This window comes from Drepanopeziza brunnea (assembly GCF_022702325.1).
Source record: "Drepanopeziza brunnea f. sp. 'multigermtubi' strain 214-2 chromosome Unknown ctg19, whole genome shotgun sequence".
Taxonomy (NCBI): Eukaryota; Fungi; Ascomycota; class Leotiomycetes; order Helotiales; family Drepanopezizaceae; genus Drepanopeziza; species Drepanopeziza brunnea.
Genome location: NW_027094082.1, coordinates 1,425,055 through 1,447,473, shown reverse-complemented (window position 1 = coordinate 1,447,473; position 22,419 = coordinate 1,425,055). Strand labels below are relative to the sequence as shown.

Sequence of the window (22,419 nt, the reverse complement as noted above, 5' to 3'; positions counted from 1 at the left end):
ATGTAATTCGATTCATAGCTACTACATAAGTTGAAGCTTCGATGTCGACCACATCTTCAACTTCAAATACATACAGCAGTCTCCCAACCTGCGTAAGCAGCATAATCGTCGAGCAAAGTTGTGTTCGACGTTCGTTGATTAAGCTCGTTAACTTCGTTCGACTCAATTTTAGCATTTAGCACTTTTTTTCCACTACAACGGTCTTTCCTCTGAATCTGCAGCCCCTTTTCCCTCGATCCCTCGATTAGCTTTCATTCATGCTACTTCAAGCCGTGAACTTCCTTAGCCAGAAACGCTTGCGCGAATGGGCCGCTCCCAAATTCGATCATGCTTTCGAGGTTCTCTATCAGCTTCTTACAGTGTATGCACAATGCGTATGCCCAGCCGGACCCAATAATTATACCGTAGTAGTACTACTACTACGTAGTACCTTCAGGAGGTGCTCAATACCCCAAGATCTTTGATACTAGTACGTAGTATCTCGAGGACGCTAAGTAAGGCTAATGTATAACCTTATGGATAAAAGGGGCGGGGGAGGGGCCACTTGTGGGGCCAGATAAGCGATCAGTACTACCGGTACTACGTACGTAGTACGTAGTATTTTGTATGGCGGGGCCATCTTTAAGTAGCAGGATCATAGCGAAAGCATGATGTCGAAGATCGCCGAATTGAATGATTGATTAGAAATAAAAGATAAAAATATATTATCATAATCGCTTTTTTGCCTCGATTGCTCTTATATATAAATCCATAAGTCGCTCCTTCTTTAAGTGCTACACACTAAGCCCTTCTTTTTGCATTTTTTTGTTTCCATCAGCTACTGTTTGCGTATCGATTTCTTTAAAAGCATTTTTATTAATCAATTGCGATTCAATTAAATAAAATATTATAAAGTATAGTTAGGATTAGAACCGTCCTGGTCATTATTGCAAAGATCGAAGTACGTAGTACGTAGTACTACGTAATTAAGCTCGTTAGGCTCGTCTTATGTTCCAATTAGAGATTCAGCCTGCGGAGATTCCAATGGTCAAGCTTATATTGCTCTTAAATCTTCTCATTATTGAAGCTATTATTTTCAAGATCACGCTATTACAAATTTTCGAAAGAGATATCAAATAAAAGAAGAGATTTAAACTATTTATCGTCGGCGAGACGCGTCATCGCGTGCTTAAGAGCGTTCATTGGAAAGGGTGGCCATTTTAGGGGCTGCGAAAAGCGAGAATATACGTACGTAGTAAAAGTCAGAATAGCTTTAATAATAGCGGTGGTATTAAGGTTAAGCAGCTGGGCTATACTACTGTAGGCTGCAGTGCAGATGGGATTTGCTAATACTACGTAAATACTAGTATATCTAAAGGCGTCCTCGAGATATCAAAACTCAACCCCAAAACCTTCACAATAGCTACCCCTATCTCTGACCTTCGAGAGTGTGCCTATTCGGCCCGTGATAGGTAAACTCGCCCTATGACTAGCTTTCTTCGGTACCACTACCATACTACGTACTACCGGTATAGTAGTACGTAGTACCACGGTACAGGCCTAAGTATTACCCCTCGAGGGTGCCTTAAAAGTTTAGTTTCCACTTTAAACCCCCTGTTTTCCATACCCTCGAGGGGTAATACTTACGCCTGCGACGTAGTATATCGCTCAATGCTCATGCTCAAAGACCCCTTTATTAATTGGTTTGAAGATAAGCAAAACGCTGGTTTATCAGACCGCAAATACTGGTATCTGCAAATGCTTCTCAGGTCATCTACGTACGTAATAAATGAGTGGCAACGTCCAATGTCCGCCACCTTTCTCATCCATTCCATGGTCCAGGCTCAAAAGCAGCATGGAAGTATCCTTAGTTCTACATCTACGCAGTACAACCTCACAGGCGTTTGTGCCTACATCACTACGGAGCTCTGTACAGGCATAAGAATAACCGCCTGAGCGTTACGTAGTAAGAAGGGCTTTTAGTAGTATGAGGAAAAATAAGGATTTCGAGACCATCGAAATAAACTTCCTAAGATGGGGATAAGAATCTATTGCTGGTACTCAATCAGAGTAGTAGTGATGATCGCGAGGAAGCTTCCGATGAGTGTGGTTGATTGACTCGTACGTAGTACTAGTTGTACCGGTATTATCTAGGACTAGGAATTGGGACGAGGTTGTAGTGGGACTCGTGCCAGGGCTGAGGTCCCCGCACCCTGCTCACACCTTCCACTACAGAGTATACCCAGCAACAGAATCTAATTCGATCGAGACTGTACAGTAATATCTCCGTATAGTAAAGTTTGTCGAAATACTCGAACCTTATTCTCGGTATGAGCGAACTTCAAAAGCTTATTAAAACAACGAGAACCTACTACGTACTACTAGTACCTCAGATGGCAATGTTTATTCAGTAAGGTATCTCTTAGCGACTCTCAAAGTTTACTTGACTAGTACCGGTCAATCAAAAGTCGAAGACTCTATTGAGAGGGGATTCTGGGGCCATGTGGGTCTCCTACAACTACAGTACAACAGTAGTACTACGTACTACGTAGTACGTAGTAAAAGAGTTCATGAGAAGGTTGTTTCGCCTTGACGAATGTGCGGAGTAAGGCAGGTTCCTCCGCATTCATCGACCCCTTTCCAGGTTCTCGCTAAGGTTGTCGCTAAGGTTCTCGCTCAAGGACCGGAGTACCTATAACGTACGTAGTATCTTGCATTCATTTACAGATAAGATCACCAACATCTTGGTTCTCTTCGTTTCGCAACAACAGTTCTTGTTCTCGCGCCTGTCAGACCAGCTTTCTCCTTTCAAGACTGGACCACAGTGAACATCAGAGTTATGTTCGTACTAGGTCTGAAACCAGTGTGCACACCACTACGGAATCTACGATAACAACACTTCCGTTGCCGTTGTCTATCTTGCACGCTATAGCTACAGCTACTCCTCCCGGGTCTTATACATGTAATTGCTAATTTTTTGTTTTTGCATTTTAGAAGTATAGCTTCCTGCTCATCAATTTACGAAAGGTTGAGCAGAGTGTGGCGCCGGAGGGCTTTTGAGAGCCAAGTTACCCTAAGGGTTCCTCATGTCGCTCCAGCAACCTCTCCGAGTTCTCAAGTACAGCCTCTGAAAGAAATTCTTTATCCTGGAGCAGTTCGAATGTCTTTTCTCCGATTTCATTATCCATCAGATCCCCATTTTATCCAATCTTCCCTTGTCCGTATCTGCCTGCAGTGTCATGATCTTTCTTCCTTCTGAAAGAGGATGGACCGACATTAGTCCTGCTTCTTCTTCTCCGTCATTTCCTAACACATCAGAAATTTTTGTCTTCCTGCCTGCTGAAGCATTCCTGATTTTCATGGTTGGTGAATAAAAGTCTGCCGCGTACCAGCTATCTGCAATTTCAAGCTCTTCATTATTGATCGTCACATACGAAGTCTCCGGGAAAAAACATTCTGACGTCTCTTGAATGTGATCGCGCAGTCTCCTGAGTTGAGGAAATGCCTTTCCACATCCTCACTGACACAAGTACTTACACTTGGTGTCATCAGGTTGTGACCGGGCAAGGAATTCGTATCTGGTCTGAAGTTCCGGTAAGGAGCGTGGAGGCTAGTTTTAGATTAGCCGTGCAGAGTTGACTGGTATTTCTAGTCCCTGGCTCGTTCCTCAGACCTGAGGCAGGGATTACCATCAGACATAGAACATAACAGCTTCCTCTTTTCATGTTGCCGGTTGGAATTCCAAGAGCAATGAAATGAATACATGAGAATTTCCATACTACGATAGAATACTCATCGTCCCCTTGCTCTGACATTCTGCTCGCTCGGAGGCTACAGCTAATGGATGCGGCTTCCGCTTCATCGCGGGCACCTTTGAAGTCGTTTGTAGTTTCTGTTACAGTGCCTTCGATTGCCGCCGTGTTCTCTAATCTCTATTTGACGGACATCTGTCTAAATCAGTCGTTCTAACTCATTTCGTTGTTGAAGCTTTGTTATACGTTTGATAACCTCTTCTGGAGAGCCTTCAGCTCTCTCGTATTACCAAGTGCCACAGCTTCCTTCACATTCGTTGTGTTTGGTGATAAACTCGTTGATAACAGCGTCGCGGTATACCCATTGCCTTTGTAAAACCCTTCGTGGTGGATCGCCGGTAGCGAACGTTCGTAACTTCGTAATCACTAGCGTGCAGCGCACGTAGCTTCTTGCAATTGCAAAACAATGGGTAAAAATGGTACTTGATTTGTGTGTACTCCCCAACGTTCAGAGGAGCTGATTCCTTTTATACCATTAGAATGAATCACGTGCACTAGCTATATGATAGGTTTTCTATCGAAGTTAGGGGTTTCCCTGAAGGCGTGCCACGCTAAGCGAGGTACGCTCATCTGTGCCTGAGATACCCGAAACGGCCGTATCACCCCCAACTGCCTCGGGTCGATACTGACATACCGACACTTCAATTTATAGCTACTGAAGACTGGTCGATAAGTACGCGAGTCTGATACAAATCGTCAAGACCTTCTTCATAACGTGACTCATATTCTTTGACGTTGGAGTATGATCGATAGCTTTCTCAGCAGCATCGAGGCCTAGTTGCCTTCTCAATTGGCTACCGAATTTGTATCTCCGCGAACAAAACATAGCTCCTCGCTTGTATCCCACCAAGTGGTTCGAAGCGGTTGCTATTCAGTGAATGAGCGTGCGGCAGCAAGCTTATCTGAAAGGCCAAGTCCTCCAGCTTTTTGCTGCAAGAAATACGGTACTGGCATAGACCAAGCACCTCCTCCAATCAAGATGTCGTGCTCTCGTGCCTGTATCAATAACTCGATGCTGTCGTGTTGTTTGAGTAGGATCTGCAAGCTCAATGTCGTCAGAGATAGTAATAGAACGAAGCTTAAATTTCCGTTCTAAAGTTCCGAAAATCCGTCAACTTTTTAAAATACGATGTTAAAAAATCTAGAAACTTTCCTATCCGCATCTACGTCGATATCTATCTTCTTTTCAATTTCAAGTCGTTGCGAGAGCAAAGCTCAGATACAAGCCAGATACCCATTGCAAACTCTTCAGTCTGATATCTTGTTCTCGATAACCTCCGTCGTGAAGTAGCAATGTATCCATCCATCCGTTCGAGCCAATGACACCCCCAACTCTGCGAAATCATCATCAGCGAGATCTCCACATATCTCGACACCGTCCGCCTCTGTTACATCCGATTCGACAGCCATCGCAGAAGCCTCTTCCTCCTCTCCTCTCTTCTCCTTCTTCTTCATCGCTGCCTACCACGGTCGTGGCCTCCGAAACTCTCTTCCTTTTCCTTCCTTTGATCATGTGTCGCAGGGTATAGGGTTATAATACTAGAAACTGCCATGTGCATTGCAGGTCTGCTCTTGCACAACATCATGTTATACATGTTATTAGGAGGGCTATCGGCTGCATCCTTTTCCACCATTATGTACGTTGCCCATGCCTGACCATAACATCAGCATAGTCTTCACGGAAAAGGCAGTCCACGACCAATCTACAGACCTGCAGGCAGCGGATGCTTTCTACTTCGCAGGCCCTTTATCCAGAGGAGAGGACAGTATGTATTACCCAAGTCCGCTTGTATAATCCGTATCTGAAGAATCTGGCTTTTAGAGCCCAACATCGATAGCGTCCGATCCGTTATCTGTTCCTTACATAACATCGGATACGAACCAGCAACCTTCGACTAAAGTGTGATGATATTTTTATCTTCCTGTTACTCAATACGAATTGGAGAGGGGAACATTGCGGAAATTCGGCCACATTTTTTCTCGCTTTGAATAGCCTTGGGAACTTTTAGGGTGGCAATATAAAGCCGCCGCCCTCCAGCGTCACTTAAACTCGGCCGACCATTCTCCATTCAACGAGTTCTGTACCCCAAAAAAGAAAGGATATGCAGCTCAGCATTCCACGGACTCTAGCTTCCAATACCCTCGCGACTATGATATTATGGCTGGACGATGAATCTTCATCAACGTTCCGCTACACCCTCTATATTCGCACGCATACTTAAAACGATGCATAACGCATACAGATCAAAAGATACAAGTCCATTCATTCCATTACGCTCTTTATCCGAAAAATACCACACCGTTAACAAAACCTCGCTTGGACCCTACAAGCATTTTCGGACGGAGATACCATCATGCCAATATCAAAAAATGTGACCCGCGCCAGGAGTATCGTGAGATTGCGTCCGCCGGGAATCGGACCCGGGGCCCATCGAAACTGACCATGAGTATAGGTACTCACAGTGGCAACGATGGATTTTACCACTAAACCACAGACGCTAATAGCAAGCGTCGGAACTTGACATGATGAAGTGCGTGGTATAGAATTATTTATTCCCATTGGAATTTTGTGGGCTAGATCGCTTAAGGAGGGTTCTCGGTGAGTCGGTGACGAAAGGGTAAAAGGGAAGAAAGCACCAGGCCAGGCTCGCTAGACGATCAAAAGAAGACGGGAAAAAGAATATAGCATCTATCATCTATCTTGGCTACAGACAATCCCCCCTTCCTAATGGATAAATTGCAAGTTGTAAGTCACGGGACTAAAAAGGCGCTTGGCCCGACCGCTTCTTGGTGATTGTTGAGGGTCAGCTTAGTTTTTCTATGGTCTATACACGGATTTACGCGTTTTCCCCAGAGATCCAGCATTCAGGGTTCAAGTAAGTCGCGACTTGCCTACCTTTATATTGGACTGCGTGAAATATTTTCATTATTCAGGTAGGTGATTGATTGGATAGACCTGTATCGTCAAGCACCCATAACAAAAGACACCCATCTCGTGCCTCTGACACATACTCGCGACAACGGTCTTTGTATCGCAATTCTCTCGCTTGATATTAGTGAACATGATCGACTATATCACCCGAAGTGCGTTGCTCCTATGCGACGTCGAACCCTATGCTGGTACAAGTCCAGAGCGGGCGCATAGCGGACTTGGGTGAGGGAAGCCCTACAGCTGTTGGCGCTTCGAACCACTCCTGGCTGAAGCTTCCTCCCACACTGAATGAGAGAGCTGTGCTGACCCTCCATGTTTAGATGCCGAAGATACGCTAACGGCAAGTGCCGAGGTCTAGGAGACGTTCCTCTGGAGCTCATCCTAGGACGAAATTATGCCCTGCAATAGCGACTACGAGGATGGCGAAGGTGATATCGAAATGGACGGCTTCGGCGGCACTGGCTTTAGCGGCGGCACGTCTGAATCGCAGCGAAGCTTGGGCACAGCCGTACTTCTGGCATATCCCAATACGGCTGCGCTTGAAAACGTTGATGACGAAACTAGAGATATGTTCGACGATGACGATGATTCGAAGTCAGATAGCTACATCAGTGGAAATCTCGAGGAATTTCGAGGAATTTGAGGAGCCGAGTGTCAGTACAAAGGTAAGGTATCGAGGGTGCTAGCCTCCATTGGTAATAGTGATTGTGACAGGAGCTCGGAGAGCAGTGTGCCGGACGATGTTTACAGCAGCCATTCTCGCGATCACGATGAAAGCAACGAGGAGATTTGTGATGACGATGGGTCGATGATGCCCGAGAAAGAGTTGGAAGAGTCTGATAGTGTTTCGTCCGAGAGTGCCGAGCCGACTTTCGTGTCATTCAGCGAGCTTCAAGAACAGAAGCACTCGATTTACTTCCTGGGCAAAATATTGCGACTCTCTCGGTTGAGGTGTTCTGGAGTTAAGGGAAACTCAAGGCGCGCGTCGAAGCGGAACTAGAGCTATAGAGGAGTCAACCTGAGAAGGTGGAGGAGGAAGAGGGGGAAGCAGCCACAGCCTTGACAGTTAACTTGAAGTTCAACGATATCTTTCATGATATTTGCGATACCTTTGAACACCTCTGCGAAACCCCTCAATCCCGAGTTCAGGCAGTGAGGTGGATTTTTCGGTTAATTGCGACGAGGACCACAGGAACTCGTGTCTCAAGCGCGATCCACGATTTGCCTTCCTCAGGGAGCATATCGAGACCTCATACACGTAATCACTACAACTTCCGTTACGAAGCACAAACGGAGCCACCCAAATTTGGGAGGAGGTGGAGGAATTCGTTGGTGAGTTCTGGCCAGTGCAAAGCGCTATCCCTCGCGAAGGCAACGGCGCGACTTCGTGGGGAGAGCAATTCGCAAATGGCACTCCGCTTCCATTTACAGCTTCTGTCTGCATCAACCGTCCTATCCTCCTCTCTAACCTTTCCTCTCTAGCCCAACTTGTAGCTCAACTTGTACGGCCTCGCTGCGGGAGCTGAGAGTGCCGGCTTAGAGGCTGTAGTGGAGAAGAAGTGATTAGTCAGCCTCCAAATTGCGAAGCTTACTTCAGACGGCCACTCCGATGGCCAAGGCGGATCGAACCCCCAACCCAGCAGCCACAGACTGAAGAACTCTGTTACTGCTACTAGTACAGTACTAGTTTTTAATTTGTACTGTAGTACCGGTAGTACTTCTAGGTACTATCCCCGCCCTATCCGTATAACATACTCTGTACAGTAAAGGGCACTATCCTAGGGTGGCACGAATAGAATTCTGCTGTACTACCGGTAGTATTTTGGCTCGTGCCACCCTTGGGATGCTGCCCTTTCTTTATTTACAACGTAGGAATATGGTACTTAGTAGTACTTGGGGGTGGGGGGCTCTCCACCGGAGAAATACTCCGTAAGTACAGTAGCCGATTGAGGCACCTATGCAACCACCAACTCAACTTGAAAATTTTACTTTCGATTATTCTACTTCTAGTACTCAGTCATTTGCCTCCCAAGCCGAAGACAAATCATGCGATATCTTCGTATACCAAGAAACTCGACTGTCAATTACCTCTTGATCGGCATCCTCACCGAAGAATACCTTCCGAAAAAAGCAAAGCTACCTATTTGGCGGGGCTAAGCCCGGGTCTCAATCGGCCGTTTATTTCTCCGGTGGGGAAGGCGGGGTCTCCCCCATGAATACATATCGAAAGTATAATTTTGCAAACGCTCTTATTACTGTAGGGCTCGAATTAATAATCTTGCTATTATAGCGATTTCGCTCTGAAAAGTACAGTACCTTAAAGACAGGTAGGGGGTCATTTGAGCGGTCCTCTGACCCTCTTTTACAAAAGACGGTTATTGGACCGTTTAAAATAAGTACTAGTTATAAATCAAGAATAGTTCACCTCTTCGATCGTCCCCGAGCTTAGAATCGTCTTATAGTCGTCCCATAGCTATCCTCGTTTATATTTTTAAAATAGGCTTATTGATAAGCTCCTTTTTAAAAAATTGAAGTAGTTCGATAATTGTTCCTAAAGAGATATAACTGTAAAATAATAATCATCTCTTAAATGGAATTCGTTTTAATAATAATTTAATAAATTTGATGCCAAGATACTTTTCGGTATCGCTGCCACGGCTTACATATCAACGCTTTAAATTTTTTGTCATCGGAATCGATCGATTCAGCAAAAGTTCGGCCGCGCAGGTAGGCTACCTTCGTCTATTAGACCAGCGGCGTGGTTGTGGGAGAGTATAGTAGAGGGTAGACTAGTAAGCAATAGAAAAAAAGAAAAGATTATTTGATTAGTAATCCACGTTCTCCGGGACGGTCTCAAGTTGGGGGACGTCCTTGGGACGGCCATGGAACGGTCTTAAAAATGGTCTTCAAATGCTCGAAAACGGTCCTAAGACGGTTTTTATGCGAAAAGACGAGCATTTAAAAAAGACGATTTAATCAATCAAAATAGTTCCATCTCAGCTACGATTTAAATAATTCCAATCGTTTTTTTTTTTTTTTCAAAATTCTATTCAATCTTAAAAGCATCGGCCTAGGGTGATCCACCCGCCATGCCAACTTATTAAAATCGTCCTTTAAGAGAGATAGTTGTCAGACGATCAGCTGACCGTTTAAAAGCTCCGGCATTCCCCTTTAAGGTGTCTTGGAGTAATTATATAGTCTATGCAGTTTGAGCTATTTACTTAAGTGGGAACCCCCGCTCTAGGATTTATGGGGCGCAGTTTGAGCCAGGATATTTGGAAGCCACCGCTCGACGATTTATGGGGGCTAGACTGGGCCCGACCTCTGCGGAGTAAATAGACATAGGGAGGGATAGTACATAGTACTACTACTACGTATATCGAAAGAGCTTTCACAAAAAAAAATACGTGAGGGCAGGTAGAGTTCGCTAAGGCTTTGATCAGTAACGGTAGCAGTATCAGCAGCGTTTTGTTACGTAGTAATTGTACTACTATAATAGGATTTTAGCTGGGAGTAGTTTTAGGATGGGATAGGCTATTAAAGGGAGGGGAAGGGGAGGGGAAGATGTTACAGTAGGGTTAAGAAAAAGCTAAAGCGAGAGAGTAGAAGTTACTACTACTACTAGTAGTAGTACCGGTAGTACATCGCACAACGGGTAGTACAACGCACAACGGGTAGGGGAGGGTAACCAGGAGGGGGGCTTTAAGTGGAGATTTAGACTTTTGAAGCAACCCTCAGGCTGTACTGGAAGGACTACAATTAGGCCTCTACCGTGATACTAGGTGGTACTAAGTAGAAGAACACTTACGGAGCCTTTTTCGGTCTTGGCAGGGTTTTCTGGGCACGGCATTTGCTATTGCAGTATTGCTGACTGAAAGAGGCAAGCCCGGCGGCGCTTGGGGATCCGTCGTTAGCTAGTCAAGTCTCGCTTACGGAGTCTGAAGAGAGAGAGAGAGAGAGAGAGAGAGAGATGGGTGAGAGATTCCCTTTGGCAAACTTGGTTGATGCTTTTTGATGAAAAGAGGATGGCTCGTCAAATTTCATTTACAGCAGAGTTTAAATTCATTTACAGCTCGCAACCGATCCTACTACCTTTATGTACAAAACGCCCAGTTAACTATAAAAGCGTAGCAATCCATTCCCAAGCCCCCAAAATTCAACGCTCAAAAACGGATATGCCGACCACACACGATTTTGTTTCCAACTATTCATGAAGCACCTGAAAGTCTTCATAAACGCCGAATACGCCCCACCTCCCCTCTGGCTCGTCATTCCCAGGCAATGATTGTCAACTGGACTTTTAGCACAGGATGCGGATGAAGTAGCACTTCAATCCCTTCTTGATGCCCTTCTTGATGCCCTTCTTGATGCCCTTCTTGACGCCCATCTTGACACCTTGCTTGAAACCCTTACCGAGGCCCTTCTCCATGCCCTTTCTGACGCCCTTTCTGACGCCCTTCTTGACGCCCTTCTTGACGCTCGTCTTGAACTTTCTCTTGAGACCCGCTGTGAACTCCGTGTCCCATTCAAACCCGTCAAATTTTTTCTGAAGAGATCTCGTCAGCCTATAGATTTCTCATAGCTTTACTTATCTGAAAAGGTACACTTTACTCGGTAGACGGGAAGGTCGAGGGCCACGAAAGGGGATCTGCGAATGAAAGGACGTGGGACTTACCTTGGGCAAGGGCTCCACTTCACGTTTCCGCAGCGTCTCCTCCTCCTCCTCCTCCTCCTGCTCCTGCTCCTCGAACTCCTCGAGCTCCTCCTCCTCCTCGTCACCTACCATGCTGGGTGTCCAGTCTCCGCGTTTGAGGAGATCGTCATAGCTGACCGAGCGCGGGCTAGTGCGAGATAAGGCTGCCTCCGCGCTCCGTGGTGCCAAGATCTCTGCAGCTTCCGGAATGGAAAGGCCTTGACCTGGAAGAGGTGTTGCGTTGATGGAGGCGATCGCTGTAGCGAGGATGAGGAGGGTTGACAGGTCGAACTGCATTTTCCCGGTAGGATGATTAACTTTTAAGGTTAAGATGTCTCGATAGTGAGTGTATTATTGTTATAAACGAGAGTGTGTTGTTGTTGTAGTTGTAAACGAGTGTGTTGTAGTTGTAAACGAGTGTGTTGTTGTTGTAAACGAGTGTGTTGTTGCTGTTGTAAACGAGTGTGAAGTGTGTTAAAAGAGTGTGTGACTATGTCTTGAAGATGAGAGAGAGCGAAGACTGTGGTGAGACGCCCAGAGAACAGTTGGAGATGGATTATATATACTTCTTTGCAGGCCAAATGCCATAGGGCGTCATCACCCGTGTGGTAATTACCACCGCACCTCTCGAGTGTCAGAAATGGAAATGTCAATACTAGGATAATAAATTATAAGTCCGATAAGACTTGATTAATGAGGCCATCGAGGACGTAATACGAGTCTATATAAAGCGTTGCAATCTCTTACCCCAGATAAAAAAGATCAACAAAGATTGCGAGGCCGTAAATAGTAGGCCTAATGTAAATTTATCGTGACTGCATTATAACGGGCCGCACGAATAATTTGACGGTGGTGTAAGTAGGCGAAAATGGTGGGCCACCTCTGTAATTACAACTACCGAAATACCCAGCTGTACTCCGTACAACTAATTGCGGAACAGTAAGCGAGTGAGTTGCAAGGAGGGGGGATCGTGGAATGTTGGAATGACAAAAATACCAAGATTAACAAGAACAAGAATAACGGTGGCCTAAAAACCGGGGCCGCTGAATCCCGATCTCTTGGTCCGCCGACGTTTCGTTCATTCGTTCATTCGTTCGTTCGTTCGTTCGTTCGGCTGATCTATTCGTAGGTATCGGCACTATTGGGGCGACAAGGTCAGGGACCGAGGGACCCAGAGACCCAGGGACCCCAGAGGCAAGCCCACCGGTCAAGCAAAAAATAGCCACAACCACAACGACAACCTATCAAATTCCCTATCAATTTGCCTCTGGGTCTCTGGGGGACCGATAAGGGCCGTGAGACGGCTGGGACGGTCGGGACGGCTGAGATGGGTGGGTGGAGATGGAAGCCTGGCCTGGATAAGCTCTCAACTCGCAGCTCTCAGCTCTCACTCAGCTCTCACTCGGCTCTCTCTCAACTCTCTCTCAGCCCTCTCTCTCTTGCTCAAGCTCATGCTACCCTCCAGTCTCCAAGGCATTGACAGCGCCTGATGTCTTCGTCGTCGTCGTCGCCGTCGCATCGCATCGCATCGCACATGCACATGCACCCGAGGCCGAGAGCGAGATACAGCGCACCGCTATAGTACAACAGCTGAAAGCCTCCCCCTCCGTCCGGCCGGTCGGCCATCCTGTCTTGTCCTACTCTGCCCAGCGCAAAGGCGACACGAAAGGCTCAAGAAGTCAAGGCCAGCCAGCCAGCCAGCCAGTTTCTTGGCCGCTGCGCCTCTTTTACCGCGAGATCTTACTGTACTCCCTCCGTACGATACTCTCGTGGGGGTACAGGTACTACTATATCAAGGCCGACGGCAGCCAAACTATCGCATCCCCCTCACGATCGAAATCATGAGCGATAAGGACGTCGAGAAGGGAACGGAGGGCGGGCTAACCAGGTATGAGTCGCGCAGCGCTGCGGCCCCGAGCTACCGGAGTGCAGGCGGTCAAGAGCCAAGTTACAACCATTACGAGGAAAGGACCGCGTTCCAGCAGCCGTATTACAAAAGGGTGCTGGAGAGCTTCAAGCGGGATCCGGCGCTGAACATCACGCCGAATGGGGTCATTGGAGCCAACGGTCATGTCTTCCACTCGGAACTCGCCGCTCAGAACACCGCGAACTCGCCGCTCGCCAGAAAGTTGAAAGGGAGGCATCTGCAAATGATTGCCATTGGCGGCTCGATTGGTAGGCATTTGTTACCATTTTGTTTTCTTTAGAGGTTATACAAAGGTCTAATCCAGCCTAGGAACGGGACTTTTCGTAGCATCCGGAAAGGCTCTCGGAGCTGGCGGTCCGGCTTCGCTACTCATCAGCTTCTCCCTCATCGGTATCATGCTTTACTGCACGATGCATGCCTTGGGAGAAATGGCTGTGCTGTTCCCAGTCGCAGGATCCTTCTCGGCCTATTCCACGAGGTTTTTGGATCCGGCGTGGTAGGTAACGGGAGAAGATGCCTCCCCTTTTTCCTATCCTCATCCCCACACCTCACTAGACGTGCAAGCGCTGACTTTTGCGTGTCCTCTCCAGGGGTTTTGCAATGGGCTGGAATTACTGCATGCAGTGGTTGACTGTTCTGCCCCTTGAGATCATCGCTGCATCGATGACCATCAAATTCTGGGAGGAGAGTCCGAATTTTAAACACGCAACTTACGTCGCTATTTTTCTGGTACTCGTCGTCGGCATTAACATGTTTGGCGTGAAAGGGTGAGTAAGATTCCCTGCAAGAAATTGCTAGTCAACTAAATTCTTCAATGCCGGTAGATTTGGCGAAGCGGAGTTCGTGTTCTCGTTTATTAAGATCGTTTCTATCATAGGATATATGTCCGTAGTACTCTATACACATTTGACCTCGTCTCTGACACTCAGCAGTATCCTCGGTATCATCTTGAATTGTGGAGGTGGCCCAGACACCGGAGTATGTGCGGTTCCCTGCTTTGTTCGTCAAAATTTCAGAGACCTGGCTCTGAAGATATGTCTTCGGAGCTAAGGTTCCATGACACTTCTAGATCCTGGACCTTTTCTGTATCCAGAACTAACTTGAGCGAAGTATATCGGAGCGCGATACTGGCGAAATCCTGGCTCATTCCACGACGGATTCAGAGGACTGTGTAGCGTGTTTGTGACCGCTGCCTTTGCCTTTGGAGGAACCGAATTAGTTGGTCTTGCTGCTGCGGAAACCGCCAATCCTCGGAAGTCGCTACCAACGGCGATCAAACAGGTCTTTTGGCGCATTTCGATATTCTACATCGCCTCGTTAACAATCATTGGCCTCCTCGTTCCCTACAACGATCCGCGCTTGGTCGGGGGAGGCCACTCCGATGCAGCCGCATCACCCTTCGTCATATCTATAAATAACGCAGGTATCGAGGTCTTACCCTCAGTAATGAACGTGGTTATTTTAATCGCAGTTCTTTCCGTTGGAAATTCTGCAATTTTTGGGTCTTCCCGAACGCTGGCCAGTCTCGCGGAGCAAGGCCAAGCACCTCGGATTTTTAGCTATATCGACCGCAAGGGTCGTCCTCTGGTAGCAATCTGCTTCGCGTCGTTCCTCGGGCTGCTTGCGTTTGTTGCCGACTCGGGCCAGCAGGACATAGTGCTCGACTGGCTCCTCGCTACCTCGGGGCTCTCGTCAATCCTCACCTGGGGCTCAATATGCCTCTCGCACATACGCTTCCGGCACGCGTGGAAGGTTCAGGGCCACACTCTGGACGAGCTTGCTTTCCGCTCGCAATCGGGCCTTATCGGCTCCTGGATCGGCTTCATCTTCAACTGCCTTGTCCTCATAACCCAATTCTGGACCGGCGCCTGGCCCGTCGGCTACGTGAACCTGACCATGTCCGAGCAGCTGCAACATTTCTTTCGGGCGTACCTCGCGGCCCCGATCGTGGTGCTGTTCTACCTGGGATACAAGTACTGGTTCAAGACGCCCTTCATGCGGGCCAAGGACATGGATTTGAAGACGGGGAGGCGGGATCTGAACTTGCCGGAGCTGATTGCGGAGGAGAAGGCGGAGAGGCAGTCGTGGCCGCAGTGGAAGCGGGCGTATAAGAGCCTCTGCTGAAAGTTTTGTTTGGGCCAGCATGGAGTCTCTGGTGTTTTTATGTTTGTTTTTTATATACCCCATTTTTTTGGTTACCCAAGTTTCTGGACAGAAGGATCGAAGATGACAGCTATGCGTGACGAGCGGGAGGACAGCGTGGGCGTTCTATATAGGCAATTGGATGAAACGATAGGCTGGAAGGAAACCAGAGGGTCCCGTGGGCGCTTGTAATCAGGTCATGGACAGACTGAAAATCAGCTCTACTACAAGACTTTTATCAAGACGAGTCTCAATCACCGTTTACGACGAACACACGTTCATTTTTTCTTTATCGTTGGCGATAAAGCCTTACATGCGTACTCGCTCCGTCATTCACTCACTAGGACTATGGAGTGCGGGTATACATAGTCAGGGTGGAAGCTTTCTCTCTCCTCTCCATCACAACCTCTCTCTCTCTCTCTCTCTCTCTTTCTTTCTTTCTTTCCTTTCCGCGATATTCCTCGTACAATAAGTATTATGCAGGTATGTATAGATATGCCCTTGGCGGCGACAAGTAAGCCTTCGACCCAAGTCTCGGTGCCGCCTTGAGCTCGGGGAAAAAAGCGTTTCTCCGAGGCGAGGCCGCGAGAATGAGCTTGTTCATCCGATGACTAGGAAGTTGGCTATGCCCATTGTAGCCGGCCAGTCGGCAATTTGAAGAATTGATATCGATAAGTGGTGAGGGGTTTTTTTTTCGTCCCTCACCATCACCATCACCCCGACATCCACATGGATTCTAGCATCTCGGTCAATGTCATGATGCTCGCAAAGCAGCTCCTCGTCGTCGCGTCCTTGTATGTATAATAATATATGCATGGGCCACCTACTTCCTCGTCCCAAAATTCCAATTCTTTCCTATCCACTTGAAAAGAAAAGCCCACTTATGAACCTGATACTAACTAACCGCTCGTCCCAGGCTCTCGTTGACTCAAGCTCAAGAAACCGTGCTTGGAGTCTACATCTTCCACCGCCATGGTGACCGAACCTCTAAGAGCACTCCGCCCACCTCTCTCACAGATCTCGGCTACCAACAAGTCTGGCAATCCGGAGACTTCTACCGCAACCGCTATGTCGATGCCAACGCCACCTCCCCCATCTTCGGACTGGCTTCGGATCTCGTCAAGACATCCCAATTGAGTGTTGAGGCTCCAGTCGACACCGTGCTCCAAAACTCTGCTGTGGGATTTTTGCAGGGCCTGTACCCTCCCGTTGGAGCGACTTTATCAACACAGGTTCTTGCCAATGGAACCAGCGTTGCTGCTCCGTTGAACGGGTATCAATTGATCCCGGTGAATGCTGTGGCATCGGCATCGAGTGGTGCCAATTCAGAGAATTCCGCTTGGCTCCAAGGTCAGAGTGGATGTCACAATGCAATCGTCAGTAAGTATTACCCGGATTTGTGTTGATACATCTATAACTTGATTGTGAGGTTTCGTACTAACAGGTAGAAGGCTCGAACAACTACTTCTTCTCCGACGAATACGAGGACAAGCTAAAATCCACCGAGGGCTTCTATTCCAACCTTCTCCCTGTCATCAACAGGACTTTCACTGCCGCAACGAACACTTTCAAGAACGCCTATACCGTGTTCGATCTTATCAACGTCGCCCTGATCCACAACACCAGCATCCAATCCTCGGACCTCCTCACAGCCCCCACCTTGCACCAACTCCAAACCCTAGCCGACGTCCACGAGTTCAACCTCGCCTACAACTCCTCCGAGCCCATCCGCGCCATAGCCGGCTCCACCCTCGCCGCCCAGATCGTGCAGCATCTCAACGCCACCATAACGGGCAAGTCCCAGGCCCCCATCGTCAGCCTGCAGTTCGGCGCCTACGCCTCCTTCCTCTCCTTCTTCGGCCTCGCCCAGCTGCCCGCCGCGTCCGCGAACTTCACCGGCCTCGTCGGCTACGCCTCCTCCATGGTCTTCGAGCTCGTCACCAACGCGAGCCTGTCGTCGTCGTCGTCGTCGGACGACACAACCACCACCGCGCCGTACCCGAGCGCGGACGACATCGCGGTGCGCTTCCTGTTCGCCAACGGCTCGGCGGCGGCGAACCCTTTGACGGCTTACCCGCTGTTCGGACGGGCCGAGACGCTGCTCCCGTGGTCGACGTTCGCGAGCGAGATGGCAAGGTTTGCAGTGGGCGATCTGCCGACCTGGTGCACGCAGTGCGGCAACTCGACGGGGGTGTGTGCTGCTGCTGCTGCTAACACCACTTCCGGGGGAACGCCGTCGGCTAGTCAGGGCGCTCCGGGCGAGGGAGGCATGTCGAGGGCTGTGGTGGGTGCTATTGGGGCTATGGTTACTCTCGCTGTGGTTTTTGGAATAGAGGCACTAGTTATGCTTGTTGCTGGGCTCAGAATCGTCCGCAGGGAGAGACTTGATGCCGCGTCGGCTGAGAGACTCGCTCCTGCTGTCAAGGCGTAGCTGGTGGTGGGTGAGGGGGTTCACGGACGAACGTCGCGGCCTCCATCTACTATGGGAGATACCAGAATACGACGATTGCGCATATCATGTTTGTGTCCATAATCCAAAAACGAAGACGAAGCCATCCATAATCATTTCGCAATCGGATTATTCGTTGCCCTGTTCTCATAGACAGCTCTGACTCTGCATCTCAGCCCTCTGATTCTGTATTCCAGACGGCCTCGGAACCTCCTCCCCGTACATGACCCTCTCCTCCCCCTCCTCCCTCCTGATCCTATCCCTCGCCTCCGCATTCTCCCTCTTCCACACCTCAATCCTCTTCTTCAAGTGCGCCCTGTCAAAGCCCTCCCGCCACCATTTCTCAGAGCGCGGCAGCCTTCTCCCCTCCCCATCCTCCGTCGGCTCGCCCGCCAAGCTCCTCACCTCCTCGAAATACTCCTCGAAGTGGGGGTACAGGGACGAGAAGGGCACGCCGTCGCCCCTGCGCCCGATGCGCTCCCGCTCCCATGCCTGTTGTTCTTCGCGGGGCGGGAACGCGATGCGGCCGGCGAGGAATCGCGCTGCGAGCACTGCCTGCCACTCAAACACTTTAGACGTGAAGCCCGCGGCGACGGCGCCGACGAAGCAGAGGGTCGGGTCCGGCTGCCAGAAGACGTGCTGGTAGAGGTTCGGGAGCCGGTTGTTGCAGATCGTGGAGGCGAGGTTGGGGAGGAAGTGGAGGAAGTGGAGCGTCCAGGTGTAGGTATCTGCGCTCGGTTAATTGATTGATGTAGAGATAGGCGAGGTAGGGTGTTGACTTACCCAGTGGCGAAAACGATGTGGTCTACGTCTGTCAGATGCGTGCCGTCTTCGAAGGAGACTGTGCGTTGGTTCGTTTCGCGGCTGGAGGTGATGTGCGTGATGGGTGGTCGACGCCGGATGTTGGGGTGCTGGAAGGCGTAGTCAGAGATATAGGGGTGGTCTAAAGGGATCGGATCGTAAGCTGCTTTGTTCTTTCCATGATATGTATATACATACTCGGACACACGACTTGACTTACACTTCCCCCGCACAACGCAGTTGAGAGGCACCTCGGCGAGATCCGCTATCGCGTGCGATATGTCGGGTCCAGAGATGCTCGCTCCCACGACGACCGTTCTCTCGCCCAGATACTTCTCCGGCTCTCTCCACGCTTTGCTGTGCTCCACCACTCCAGGGAAGTCTCGAGCGAGTTCGGCTAAGCCGGGGATGTGCGGAATGTATGGCACCGTATAGGGGCAACCACAACGGCTTCGAACGACTCGGTCCACCATTCATCCTCTCTTCCGTTCTCGAGAGGTTGTCCGAGGGAGGGTGAGTGTCCACTTCCCGGATACCTCGTCCTTATGGACCAGCTCTACAGTCGTGTTGTATGTAACTCAATCTTGGTATCCGTTCCTATTCATGAGACCCTGGAGATAGATACCCTTCGACAGTCTTCTCATGACGGAACGGAGAATCAACCCCATGTCTTTTGATACTCAACGCGGACCTCTCCTCGGGAAACGGCTCTTGAGAAAATGAACATGGCAAACGCATCTATATTCTTCTCTAGCGTAGGATATATCGACGTCTCGGCAAAGCGATATTGGGTATTGTGCGGAGTCACAGTCGGGAGCTTCGGTGGGATGGGATGGGAAGAGTCTCATCTGGGGTACGGTTCGCTATCTTCTCGAGGTCGGGGTACTGTTGCACATGGTCCACTGGGTCCGATATTCTGTATTGCTATTCAGAGGTGTGGTCCGGTCCTCGGGAAGGGCGACTTACCAACAACCTCCAGCCTTCTCCATCCTCTCGAAGACCCGTGTAGTGTCGAATGCTTTTTCCTGAGCAAGAGCATCAACTGTGATAGCGCCAGCTGGACCAGCGCCGACGACAGCAACGGACTTGATCGGAGCCATTGTTGCAGGAGAAAAGTATATATCAGGAAGAAAAAAAAACCGTTGAAAAGGGAAGTAAAATATTCGGCAGAAGCCCGATTCACTCAAGTCGTGCTTCCGGAATACACAGCGGTACACTGGTAGCTAGCTACCTTGGAACACGATAACATCGGGTATATCACGCATGCTGAAGTTCACGTACAAAAAGAATGCAGCTGAGAATACCTCTATCCGTAGACGATGCCCCCGCCACGATTCACCATAGCTTGAGTGGATGGTACAATACTTGTAGAACAGCCTTCATCCGCTAGAGCAAGCTCAATCTTTCCCCAGATTTGAAGATCTATAACAAGAGATGAAGCAAGTAGAGGCAATCGGCCGCATTGTCTAACGACGAGATACGTATCTAAAGAATGCACAAGGTGATTGAGTGCGCGTTTCGAGTTTGCTGTGGGAGATATATCGGACGTTGGAACAAACTTGCTCAGGGCCGAGGTTCTGAGATACTAGAAAGGGAAGTACCGGTAGCGGGGCCCTTTCTATGGTCCTCTAACCCTCTTTTACAAGAGACGGTTATTGGACCGTCTAAAATCAGCACTGAATTATATTCACGTACCGTATATTTTACCGAAAAGACAGTCTTACTATTGAAAAAGACCGTTTCGTGGCCGTCCTACAGAGCGGAGGTACAGGCCTTAAGGCTTATCTCACTGCCTTTAATAGGACGTAGGAGATACAACTAGGTGTACCCGGCCCAAGACGGTGAGGCATCGACCGCATTCGCTGTAGCGCGAGTTTGTTATTATCACTATACGATGATGATTGCCGTCGCCGTTCTACTACTACTGTAGGTATACGAGCTCATGGAAAGCATTCCCAAGATTTCTATTCTCAGGCTCGTTGGATTATTGCCAAGCGGCCAATAAATCCTTGATAAAAAAAAAACATCTTATTCCCCGAAGTATATTCGCAGACGCTTCGATCTTGACGAATATGACGATACTACTATATTCTGTATCGAATATATATGGATCAGCAAGGCACAGACTCGTGAGATTTCGAGAGTTCTCCACCTCTCTTAGCTGTCAAGCGTACGCCAAGGTGGTTTACGCTACTACTATTATATTTGGATAAGATAACTCAATACGATAACTCGGTCTCCGAAATCCCTTTACACGATTTACGTAGCACAGTACGTAGTAATTGGGTTAACGAAAAGTGGAGATAACAAGGGTTTTTTTTTTTTTTTTTTTTTTTTTTTTTTTTTTTTTTTGCAAAATTGCGTAACCTCGGCTCCGAAATCCTTCTAACATCCTGCTCTATAAATAGATGTTAAACTCCGATTACCCTTATGCAGCGTAAATCGTAGAGCGGTGGCACATCTCAAAGCCCGATCACCTAGCATAAAGTTACTTTTCAAAGCTAAATATTTATAGTATTAAGTTGCTCGGCGCCAGCCTTAATAAGAGGCCTTTAGAGAATTATACTTTCTATCTGTGTTTACTACTGTACAGTAAGAGGAGGTGATAATAAGAAGGCCGGAAACTGCGGAGTAACGTTGAGTCCGGCTTCTACTACACACCACGATACAGGCCTACCTTAAAGGCAGGTAGGGGGTCATTTAAACCGTCAGCTGATAATCCGATGACGGTCTCTTTAAAAGACGATTCCAAGAGGTTGGCATAGCTAGTGGATCACCCTAAGCCGATACTTAAAATTGAATAGAATCTGAAAACAAACGATTTAAATTATTTAAATCGTAGCTAAAAAAAAACCATTTCAATCGATTGAATCGTTTTTTATAAGAGTTCGTCTTTTCGTGAAAAGATTATTACTAAAATAAGACGGTTTTAATCGATTAAATAGTCGTTTATTAAAGACGGTCTTTTTATGAAAAGACCGCTTTAAGACCGTCCTGTGGCCGTCCCAAGGCCGTCCCAAGGCCGTCCCCGAACTTGAAACCGTCCCGAAAAACGTTGATTAATAAGCAAATTTTTTTTTTTTTTTCAATTGCTTAGCAGTCTACCCTCTAGTAGGTATACCACCCCCTTATTACCACCCGCCCCCCCCCCTCCTCCCCGGGTGCTGTAAAGGCGCATCTGCGCGGGTGAACTTTTACTAAATCGATCGATTCCGATTATTAAAAATTTAAAGCGTTGATATATAAGCCGTAGCAGCGATACCGAGAAATATCTTGGCATCGAATTTATTAAATTATTACTAAAACGATTCCATTTAAGAAATGGTTTTCATTTACAACTATATTTTGTTTAGAATAGTTATCGAACTATTTCAATTTTTTGAAACGAGCTTATTAGTAAGCCTGTTTTAAAAATATGGACGGGGACGGCCATGGGACGGCCACAAAACGGTCTCTTTTAATGGGACGGTCTTCTCGGCAAACTATTACTGAAAAGAGCTTAGTACTGAATTTAAGCGGTCTAATAACCGTCTTTTATAAAAGAGGGTCAGAGGACCGTTCAAATGACCCCCTACCTGCCTTTAAGGTAAGTACTACGTATTACCGTACCCCTCGAGGGTGCCTCAAAATTTTAGTTCCTACGATGAATCCACTGGTTACCCTAGCCTCAAGCGGTAATACTTA

At 48.1% G+C, this 22,419-nt stretch overlaps 5 protein-coding genes across 5 annotated transcripts; 3 read left to right on the top strand and 2 right to left on the bottom strand.

Moving 5' to 3' along the window:
- Positions 1-7,117: 7,117 nt before the first annotated feature.
- On the top strand, positions 7,118-7,723 carry L3040_009177 (uncharacterized protein; the record flags this gene model as incomplete). Its single annotated transcript, XM_066155882.1, has 2 exons — positions 7,118-7,317; positions 7,426-7,723. The coding sequence occupies 2 exons, from the start codon at positions 7,118-7,120 to the stop codon at positions 7,721-7,723; spliced, it is 498 nt and encodes a 165-aa protein (XP_066010163.1).
- A 3,300-nt stretch (positions 7,724-11,023) lies between these two features.
- Positions 11,024-11,713, bottom strand: L3040_009176 (uncharacterized protein; the record flags this gene model as incomplete). The annotated part of the gene is made up of 2 exons (XM_007293951.1): positions 11,024-11,269; positions 11,399-11,713. 2 exons carry the CDS (start codon positions 11,711-11,713, stop codon positions 11,024-11,026), a joined length of 561 nt encoding a protein of 186 aa, XP_007294013.1.
- A 1,544-nt stretch (positions 11,714-13,257) lies between these two features.
- L3040_009175 (uncharacterized protein) lies at positions 13,258-15,467 on the top strand (the record flags this gene model as incomplete). Its single annotated transcript, XM_066155881.1, has 6 exons — positions 13,258-13,591; positions 13,653-13,839; positions 13,934-14,110; positions 14,168-14,227; positions 14,276-14,321; positions 14,454-15,467. 6 exons carry the CDS (start codon positions 13,258-13,260, stop codon positions 15,465-15,467), a joined length of 1,818 nt encoding a protein of 605 aa, XP_066010162.1.
- A 747-nt stretch (positions 15,468-16,214) lies between these two features.
- On the top strand, positions 16,215-17,916 carry L3040_009174 (uncharacterized protein; the record flags this gene model as incomplete). The annotated part of the gene is made up of 3 exons (XM_007293953.1): positions 16,215-16,279; positions 16,402-16,865; positions 16,937-17,916. The coding sequence occupies 3 exons, from the start codon at positions 16,215-16,217 to the stop codon at positions 17,914-17,916; spliced, it is 1,509 nt and encodes a 502-aa protein (XP_007294015.1).
- Positions 17,917-18,081: 165 nt separating this feature from the next.
- L3040_009173 (uncharacterized protein) lies at positions 18,082-19,208 on the bottom strand (the record flags this gene model as incomplete). Its single annotated transcript, XM_066155880.1, has 4 exons — positions 18,082-18,485; positions 18,538-18,662; positions 18,718-18,877; positions 18,956-19,208. 4 exons carry the CDS (start codon positions 19,206-19,208, stop codon positions 18,082-18,084), a joined length of 942 nt encoding a protein of 313 aa, XP_066010161.1.
- Between the last annotated feature and the right edge of the window lie 3,211 nt (positions 19,209-22,419).